At 57.1% G+C, this 10266-nt stretch overlaps 1 protein-coding gene across 1 annotated transcript in view; it reads left to right on the top strand.

Moving 5' to 3' along the window:
- The first annotated feature begins 962 nt into the window (after nucleotides 1–962).
- INSYN1 (inhibitory synaptic factor 1) overlaps nucleotides 963–10266 on the top strand; it is an 11421-nt gene continuing 2117 nt past the window's right edge. Inside the window, exons 1-2 of the mRNA XM_007446650.1 lie at nucleotides 963–1036; nucleotides 1459–2150. Coding sequence (XP_007446712.1) covers nucleotides 1995–2150 — 156 coding nt within the window. The 5' untranslated portion in view covers nucleotides 963–1036; nucleotides 1459–1994. The remainder of the gene's footprint in view (nucleotides 1037–1458; nucleotides 2151–10266) is intronic.

Below are 10266 nucleotides of genomic sequence, written 5' to 3'. Positions count from 1 at the left end.
GCGGGCGGCGCGGCGCTCGGGAAGCGGGCCCAGGCCCGCGGAGCCCGGCGGGGCAGGGCGGGGCGAGGCGGCCGGGGGAGGCCCAGCCCGACCCGGCGCCCGGTGGCCACACGGGCACAACCGGGCGCCCGGGGAGCTGCGAGCCCCGTGCGCCCCGGCCCGCCGGGCCCGCCGCGCGCTCCCTCCCCTCGTCTCGCCTCGCCTCGCCTCCTCCTCTTGCTCTTCTCGCCTCCTCTCCTCCGCCCGGCGCCGCTCCCGCCCGCGCCCGGCCGCCAGACCCAGCCCGGCCGGGCCCCCTGCCCCGCTCTCCCTCGGCCCGGCACGGCGGTGACCTGGTCCCCGCGGCCAACACCGCCCCTCCCCCCGGGGCCCGGCGATTCCGGACCTTTCCGACCGTGGACTGAGCCGCGAGAGCGTTGTCGCCCCCGGAGAACCCCGGGGCTAGACTGAGCGGACCCTCGCGGCCGCTCCGGACGCCGCAGGTGCCGGAGCGCGGTCATTCCGGGTCCGGGCTGAGCGCGCCCCGGGCGCCCACGGGTGCCAGCTCACTCCGGGCAGGGCAGGGCAGACCCCGGCGGAGCCCGGAGCCGGCCGATCTGGACTGGACAGAGCGAATTCAGGACGGTGCCGAGCCCCGGGAATGCCGGGCGTGGGCTGAAGGGATCCCGGCGCCCTCCGATCCCTCAGACTTTGGCTTGCGTGCTGAGACCGGACCGGCGTCGCCTCGGTCGCCCTGTGCCCGGTTCACCTGTGGCCTCAGAGCCCCGGACCCGCCGGACCCTTGCTCATTCCCCACCAGAGCCCGGCGGGGGTTGGGTGAGATTTTTCCTGGCCTCTTCCTTGGAGCGTGGAGGCCCCGCCCCCTCCCACCGTCCAGATGTCTCCAGTGGCGGCTCTGAGGACCTCCTTGAGGCCAAGGACCGAAGGGTCCAGAGAGAGAAGCCCGCCCTAGGGAGCCTTGGGGGCCCCCCAACCTCGCCTTGGGACTTGGCCCCCGACGCTGCGCGGAAGGCCAGTGCCCCCACTCCCCGCCTTGGTGAGTCCGGGAGCAGAGCCGGGGTTCTCACGGAAGGCGGGGCAGGGGAAGGGAAGGTCCAGCGGGGAACGAGGGCACCCCGGGGGCACTAGGAGGGAGGATGGATGTCTGGAGAGGCCTTCCAGTGAACCAGCGGGGCCAGGCCTGACTGGGGTGGGGGGGCGTTGGGGAGAGCCAGGGCAGGGTGCCCCATGGCAGGCTGAGGACTTCAGCTTCTAAAGCAGGGGCTCCTGTTTTCCCTTTAGGGGAGGGGCTGTGCTATAGAGCATCTGCCTCCATCATCCCTCCCTACAAAAAAATAAATAAATAAAACCAAATCCCCAGCGAGGAAAGGTGCAGGCTGGGGTGAGGAGGAAGGCAGCAGCGTTGCCGGCGGGTGCTGCAACCTGGGAGGGCTGACGCCAGGCTCGCTCTCTCTGCAGGGGGCTGCCCTCCTCCAATCCAGCTCCCTCCCCAGAGCCACCCACATCTGGAAGACCCCAGCCACCATTCCTCTGCAGGTGTCAGTTGCATCTCCAGACCTCTGCCTTTGCAATTTCCTAGGAGTTGTGAGGGGATTACTGCTGCCTTCCGCCCATCCCAAGGGCCATCTCTTACCCATAGTCCCTGCAGAGTCATCCCCCTGCCTCTGTGTCCAGCTCAGCATACCCACAGGCACTTCAAGTCCTAGAGGCCACTCCTGAGACCCAAGGCCCCTCCCTCTGCTCTCCTGTGTCCTCACCTTGACCCCCCCTTGGTCAGACTCTGTCTCCCTCTGGGTGTCCCATTCCCCACCCAGAGGTAGAGGAGGCGGGGTGGCAGGGGGCAGGGGCTGGGTGAGGGCCACCCAGGGCCAGGGTGGGCTAGGGGGCCGTTAAGATGTGGAGCTCTGCCCAGCTGAGGGGGGCTCCGTGGAGGCAGACGCAGCGTGTGCCCGGCTGGGGGGAGTATGGGCAGGCCTGCAGCCACGTGGTAAAGGATGAACATTCGGGGCACCCCGGACCTCGGGCAGCCCAGTGATGACCCCAGCAGTGGTGGCGAGCGGGAGCGGATTCGACAGCGCATGAAGATGGTCATTGGGCAGCTGGAGGATATACTGCGGGAGCTCAAGGAGGTGGCCAAGGAGCTAAGGGAGGTAAGTGAGGGGCCAGGCAGCCCCTAGACCGGTTTTCCTGGGCCTGGCCCAGGAAACGTACTCACACGTATGTGTGTGTGTGTGTGTGTGTGTGTGTGTGTGTGTGTGTGCGCGCGCGCTCAAAGCTGTGCGCACCTGGGTCACTCTCCTGGGTACTTCCTTCTCCTTGTTCTTCTTTCCCCAAATCTGCTTCGCTGAAGATCTCACTGTACCCCAGGGCTGAAGGGGCCTCAGTGATCCCGAGACTGCTTGGGCAGCATGTTGTGGGCCCATGGTTCAGAGCTGCATGGTGGCCAGTAAGGAATGAATCCCACAGCATCCTCTTAGTGGAAGACATTCTTCTGGGACCCAAGCTGACCTTTGACCCCACCATCTGCCTCCCAGACTCTGACTGGCTCATAAATGGCCCTGGGAGAGTGTGGATGGCTCTACTGAGGCAGTCCTCGCTGCTCAAGGCCCAGCTCAGAGCGTTCCCCAGAGATCACACAGTTACTTAGAACCCTTGATCCTGGAAAAATTAAAGCCGGCTATGTCTTCCCTGCCCTGAGGTGGGAATGGGTCTAGGGGCCTGCTAGTGGGTATCAGTACATTGGCAGGGGCAGGAATCTCCTCTGAAGGTATGCGTCCCCGTCCCACAGTTCTGAATGTTTTTTTGCCAAGGCTGAAAAGTCAGCGAGAGATCCTGGGATATGTATCCCTCTCTGTCTCTCTAAGCGGAGCCCGGTTTAATTACTGCTTCCCACATCACCAGGGTAATGAGGTACATATGTCCTCAGCCCTGCCCCCTGGGCTGTGTTCAAGCCCAAAATGCATGACCAGCGTTCTGAGCCGCTGGCCTAAATTTGCCTGCTGGGTGCCATTATGCCAGCCAGGTGGGCTTTAGCCAAATTTCAACTTCTTGTAACCAGGGTCCCTGCAGAGATGGCAGGGAGAGTGATTGAACTGGAGTTATGGGCTTGAGCTCTCCCCAGCCAGCTGTGTGGGGAAGATGGGGGCGCTAGGAAGACTGGGGAGAGGGGGTGATGGTGGACCAAATCCTGACTGGGAAAGTGGCATTCTAGCCTGGCCTGAGAGCCAAGGAGCAGAGGGTGTTGCAAGGGAGTCATGTTCGGAGTAGAGGGGGTTGTGGAAATGCTGGGACAGAAGCAGGGGTTGGACAGGGCAGCCCCTCTGCCCAGAGGCAGCCTCATGGAGGAGCGTACTAGGAAGTCCTTTCTCAGGAGGTGGGAATGGCTATTGCTGCAGGTAGAGAGAAGTGTGGTGCTTCTTCCCATGGACGGGGCTGGCCATGGTCTGGGCTGAACATCTTTGAGAATACAGTTTGGAGGTCAAAGGCCAGATGCCCCTGAGCAACCCCTCCTCTCCCAACCTCATTGGTCCAGAGGACTACAGTCCCCTCTTTGACTCTCTCCACCCTCATCTTATTTCAGATGCTCTGTGGTTCTATCAGGACCATGGGAACTGTCCAGAGTCTCAGTCTTGGGCAGGGGCATGGGACCTATGCCCCAGCAAGCCTGCCCAGAAAGAGCCAGGATTGACTCTAAGCCTGGGAGGCAGCTTCAGTAAGCTCAGAGCCTACTCCCAACTGAGCATCTTCCAGGCATCTGCCACCCCTCCCCGAATAGCCATCCAGAGCTTGAAGGCATCTCCCAGGTCATCCAGACCACCCCTGTTTGTTTGCTGTTGAAGAAACAGGCCAGAGAGGGATAGGGGCTTGTCGAAGGTCACACAGCCTACCAGTGGCAGAACTAAGCCTAGAACTCAGGTTCCTGCTGCCTATTCTGGGGCTTCAGCAGGTGGGCTAATTGATATCTTTGCATTTTGACAGGGGTCTTCTAGAGGTGATACTTTATGCTCATGCTGTGATGCTCTGAGGAGCACCCTTTAGGGGTGAAGCAGGGAGCTCAGAAGTGCTAGGATTCATTTGCAGATCTTTTAGATGTCCCTTCCCAGCACACACACTTACCTACTCCCATGTCTCGAACAGCAGAGCTTCAGATTCCCAGGATTTGCAGCCTAGAGGCCTGAGCTAGGACAGGGAGAGATGAGTCCCCTCCCCGCACACACCCTGTAGGCCATGTGCCTCCACCCAAGACTTGGGTAGGTTGCTACGGCAACCAGAGTCTACCCCGTATGCCACAGCTTGCCCGCTGCCAATGGCACCCAGCTGGGAGGGGTCACCAGGCCTCAGAGCTCCCTCATCCCCCAGGCAGGGTCTGGACATGGGGTGATGGGCAGAGGAAGTGTTATAGAAAGCGGGTGAGGCTCTGGGAAGCCCAGACAGAAGAATAGATGCCATAACTGACTTCCTGTTGGATGGGATTTGTCAGGAATGCGGTTACTGAGTGGGGGGCGCCAAGCTCTGGTTTGGAGTAAAGGGTTTCAGTTCCCCTGCTCCCTGATACCTGCCATCTTGGTCCTCCACGGGGGCCGTAAAGCTGGATCTGTCAGGCGCTCCTCCTCAGTAGCTTAGTATGGCATTTTCCCTTGGGGGTATGGATGGGCCCAAAGTCGAGAGGGTGGCAGACACTTTTCCCTCATCACACCCCATTCCCCGGGCAGTACCAGCTCAGGGCTCACCAATGGGGTTCTCATGCCAGGGGGGGGCAAAGCACTTAGATATGAAGACAAGATTCACATGCAAGACTGCTGGGGAGTAGCACAGGATGCTTGATGAAGGAGCAGGGCCAGCAGAGAGGAAGGGCTTAGCTGTGTCCCCTTCTGTCATTCTCCTCTCTCTGCTGCTCCCTTCCCCAGCCCCAGACACCACTGATCATGGCAGACTCTCCTTACCCTCTTGAGCATACAGCCTGAAGTTCATAGAAAGACGAGGGACACCAATGCACTCCCTTCCCAGGCCCCTGAGCCTCAGTCTGCTCCTCTGAGATGGGGATGATGATCATTCTCACCTCAGTGTGATCTTAGGGTTTCATCAGGGTCTGGCATGGGGTAAGGGGGCCAACACCTACTCACACCCCTAAAGGATTTGGAGTTTGCTGTCCCATACCTCCCCTACCCTTCCAAACCCCTGCTGCAGCTCTGCCATTGGCCTCCCAGGCGATGAGGAACAGGTTCTGTCCCATGAATGGGAAAAGTAGTTTAATGGACTAAGTGAGGTGAGGAACGTAAATGCTTTGAAAGCTAGAATTGTGCTGCAGAGGGATATGACGGTCAATCATTAATTAGCCCTCATCTCTCCTAGGTTCCCCAATACTCCAGAATGCCAGGCCAATCACAGCAGGCTCTCTAAGCTCCTCAGAATTCTGTGGATCTTAATTTGGAGACACAGCACAGCCTACGGGCTGAGCATGGGCTCCACAGCCAGATGTCTCTGGTTCAAATCCAAGATTTGCCCCCTACCTAGCTGTGTGAACTTGGGAAAATTTCTTTACCTTTCTGTGCTTCTGTTTTCCCACGTAAATGAGGATAACAAATTTTACACTCCCCACCCCCCACCCCCCAGCCCCAGGGTTGTTGTGAGAATTAAATGTGATATTATATATAAAGTACTTAGCACAGTGATGGGCACAAAACTCACTCCATATCTGTTAGATATTATTAATGAAATATTCTAGCACTGGCCAGCGCCTCACTCCGTGTATGGCTTTGTTCTTTTGGAGTCACATCAGCTTCTTAGCCATCATCAGGGAGGTCAAAGCCAGGACCCCGACCTCCTGGCTGGCACCATTTAGTACCTCCTGCGTGCAGTAGGCGGTCCCATCCTCTTGCATCAAGGAAAGGGAATAGAGAGTGACAGTGATATGGGGATATGAATGGGGTTTCCAATAAGACGGCTTTTGAACAGAGAACCAAAGGAAGTGAGGGTGGTATTTAGGGGATGAGCCTTCCTGGCAGTGGAAACAGCCTGTGCAAAGATTCTGGGGAAGAAATGGGCTCAGCGTGTTCAGGATCAGCAAGGAAGCCAGTGCAGCTGAAGTGGAGTGAACTAGGAGAAAAGCAGGAAGTCAAAGAGGGAGCAGGGAGTCAGATTACACAGAGCCCTTGCAGGCTACAGTATGGAATTTGGATTTTGTCCTCAGTGAGAATCCCACATGCTCTCCAGGAATCTCCTGGTTGTGTTTCGGGGTGGGAGTCTGCCTCCCCGCTGCTCTCCCTGTTTCCTATCAACTGGGAGCCCCCAAGGCCAGGGATAAAGGGCTTGCCTTTGGCATCTCAGATGTTGAGCTTACCTTGAGCAGGTTACTTGGCCTCTTCCTCCTCAGTTGTCCCCTCCCCAAGATATCGCTCAGCATGGAGGCTCAAAACGTCTCTTGTGTTGATCGGCCAGTGTCTCTCACATCATCACTGACTCTTGGGTAGGACATAACTTAAGGGCACAGTTGCCCACCTAGGTCCGAACACCTCAGGAGGATGGAGGGGTGGGCACAAACATTTCACAGCCAGGGGTGGTGGTGGAAGATCCCCCCACCCAATTTTCATGGGGAGCAGGCCCGGTGGTGACTGTGCGGTCACCTCGGCAAGGCGCTGCGTATGAGGTGGCAAGGAAAGCCAAGGGCCGTTCAGGCATGAGATAAATGTGTCCCAGCCAGGAAGCAGCTGGAGCAGGAGAGGCTAGGGACCACAGAGCTGTGCCAAAGTGGGTCAGCTCCATCACCCGCAGCTCAGCAAGAATTGTGCGGATTTTTTCCCATTATTTTTTTTCTCGCCTTCCTTTCCTCCCTTTTCCCTTTGCATTCTCCTCCTCCAGACAGATTCAAGGAACTCCCCAACCAGTTACGCCAACTTGCAGGATGAACATCATGAATCACGCACGGTCACCTCGCTCCCCGCCACCCCTTCCCCAACTCCACAGCCCTCCAGGAAGACAATAAATAACGTAATCAAGAATTAAAAAATAATCAGTGGTCATAAATAATGCAGAATCTCCAGTTATGTAATCAGCTGCCCGGGGAGCTGGGAGGGAGGGAAGGAGGTAGCAGCTTGTCAAGGGAGTTGAAGGGGCCAGAGGTGAAGGGGGAGGAGATAAACAGGTTCTGGGGCTCCCGGGTCCTCAGTCCTGGGGCCTTAGGGAACACCGACATGCTTTCTTTGGAGAGGGGTCTCACCCACGGCTGGAGGGCGGGCTAGGACGGGCAGTGTTGGGGTGTCCAGGCCCATGGAACTTTTTCTCGAAAAAGAAGCCCCAAGTGGTTTTATTAAGCCCTCTGTCTCAACTCATCCACTCATTCAAAAGCTATATTTGTAAAGAATGTGCCAATCCCTGTGCCAAACTTGGGATGCAATGGTGGGCAAGACAGATCCAGTCCTGTCCTTCATGGGGCTTCCTGTCTAGTGAGGAGAGAGACGTCAACGACCTTATAACATCTGCACACAAAACGGTAGCAGTGATAACTACTGGAAAATAAGGAGAGGTGCAGGGTACTTTCAGAGCCTTTCACAGGGAGGCTGTCCTCAACTGGGGGTCAGGGAAGACTTTCCTTATGGAAGTGAGAGGGAACGAGTGGGAAAGAAAGGAGACATTCCAGGTGCGGCCCAGAGGCACAAGTGAGTTCGGTGGAGTGAATTGGGCAGGTGAGGGGGCAGGCCTGGCAGGGAGGAGGCTGCTTGCTGGAGAGAACAGGACCTGTGACCAGATTTGCTGTGGGGTTGTGTTTGGGAGGCTCAGGAGTTTGGGGAGCAGTGAAGTGCTGGAAGCAGAGAGGTGATGTGTTCCTGCAGGATGATTAGGAAGTTCCCTGGATGCAGCAGGAGCTGGACAGGAAGCTGCTGTCAGTGGGGAGACTGGATGGGTGCCATGTTCGGGGGGCGGGCAGCTGAGGCTGTGGCCAGGACAGAGGTTGTAGACACCCTTGGGACAGGGCCTGGGGCCCCCAGCAGGTTTTGTCACAGCCTTTAGCCCTGCCCTTCCTCTCTAGTGCTCACTCTTGCTCCCTGTAGAGCAGGTGATTCCCATCCTTGACCCCTGACTTCCAGTCTCAGCTCAGCCCCTCTAGTCCCCGTCAGCAAGCACAATGGGAAGGGTGGTCTCAGCAGTGTCTCCAGTCCCTCCTGGCTTCAAGGTTCTATGGTTCTGTGATTTCTGTGGTTCCATTCTCTCTCTCCCCATCTCTTTCCTTTTGTGTATATAATTATTTCCCTGCACTCCAAGACAATCCCAAATTACATGCAGGCAAAATGATTATTAAATCTCAGAGAGAAATCATAGACTTCAAGACAGCCAAAGCAGAGAGGTAGGTAGCCTGGGGCCTACCCTATTCCTACCCTCCTAACTGGCCCCATGAAATGAGGCACCAGGGGCGGGCAGCAGGGTTTGTGGACTGACCCAGGCCCTGCATACAATCTGGGTCCCCAGGCCCGGTTGCAGAGCCCAGATTCTTAAGTGCTTGGCTGTGCAGACTCTGCAGTTTAAAGCACATTCCTATCTATTGATCCCCAACGTTTGGCGAGTAGAGGTGTGTCCTCCTATTTTACAGGGGAGGAAATGAGACATGGAGAGGGAAATCACCTGCCTCTCAAGCCTCTTAGCCAAGATGGGGCAGACTTGGGACTTGAGCCCAGACCTCCCTCCCTTCCTTCCCTCCACTCTCCCAGGATGGAAACAGAGAGGGGCATTCTAATGGAGAAGGGGAAGGGCCTGAACGTGAAGGCCTCCTGAGCAGGTGGCCAGCAGGGCCTCTTGGGCGGGAAGAGTGTCCAGGCCTGAGGCTCTAGGGCTCCTGCCCTGTGGACCCTGCATCTTCCTCACGGGGGATTAGGAGCCCAGCTTCGGGGCCTCGCCTGGCCACAGGCAACCCTGTGAGTTCACAGCCAAGTCATTTAACTCCAGATTCCTACCATCATCCTCCCACCCTCAGACAGCAGCAGACTCTAGGCAGCTTTGCTTGATCAGCGGAGTCTAATTAGAGCGTGTGGTTGTCCCAGGGGCACAGGGCCTCTCCCCAGGGCGGCCATGCCCTGGGGTGCTATTTTTCACCCGCTTAAATCCCCAGTCCCCTAGGCCAGTGGTCCTCAAAGTCTGTTCTTGGCACCAACAGCGGCGGCAGCAGCATCACCTGGAAGCTTGTTAGACATGCACCTCTTGACCCCCACTGGGACCTACTGAATTGGAAACTCTGGGGAGTTGATGCACACCCAGGTTTGAGAGCCCCTACTCTAGGCCAGGGCTCCCACAAGCTCTCAGGTGGGGCTTGGGCTAAGCAAGGGTTTAAGGGGGATGCGAGCTTCTCTGAAGTGGGGGAGTCATTCTAGGCTGGGGGACTGGGGTGGTCAGACTGGAGGGTAGAGCCCTATCCCCATTGCCTGTCCAAGCCCAGAAATCATGGCAGCACCTCAGCCGTGTGCAGTGTTGCAGGGCCGGCAGAGGCGGGAATCTCAGGTCCCTGGTGACTGGTGCCTCTGGTCCATCATCCATAAACTCAGGAGATGATGATCTCGTGGGTGGAAAGCCTGACACATAGTAGGTGCTCAGAGATGGGAGATGATATCACTTTTATCACCAGTGCCCCCACAAAGCCCTTTTACTGCCTTCTCATTGTTCCTCAGGAAGCTCTGGTGAGGTTGGCAGGCCTGAGATTATCATACCCACTTGGTGGTGAGTGAAGTTGAAGTCCAGAGAGGTTATGTAAGTTACTCAAAGACACAGAACATTTGATGTCTAAGCCGAATCAGGAACCCCGGTGTCTTGACTCCCCCAGCTCTTCCATAGGCCTCAGCCGAGTGTTCCTTCCATCCCTGGTCTGGGGCTGTGGGAAGTGGGCATCCCTAGGCATTGACACCCCAAAACAGCTTCTCAAGTCACTCCTCTAAATACAAGAGTCCTAGAATCTCAGAGATGGAAGGAAGTTTGGAGATAAACTAGTCACCCAACTCCCCATTTACAGATTGAGAAACTGAGACCTAGAGAGGGAAAACGACTGACCAGGTTGCCAGCGTCAGAGCTCCTGACTCCTGACGCGGTAGACGTCTCACTGAGCCAGACTCCTGACCCATCATCTTTGCCCTTGCTTTCCACTTGCACTTTGAGGCACTCACCACCCCCACTCCTTGCTGCACACCTAGCACATCCCTGGACAGCAGTCATCTTCAGTAAATGTTTGTTGAATTAGGGATTTCATTAGTTAATGAATTAACTGACCTCTCTGACCCCAGGGAAAGA

This window comes from Lipotes vexillifer, unplaced genomic scaffold, assembly GCF_000442215.2.
Source record: "Lipotes vexillifer unplaced genomic scaffold, Lipotes_vexillifer_v1.1 scaffold242, whole genome shotgun sequence".
Taxonomy (NCBI): domain Eukaryota; kingdom Metazoa; phylum Chordata; class Mammalia; order Artiodactyla; family Lipotidae; genus Lipotes; species Lipotes vexillifer.
The sequence above is the reverse complement of the archived record's forward strand: the minus strand, read 5'-3'. Positions and strand labels throughout refer to the sequence as shown.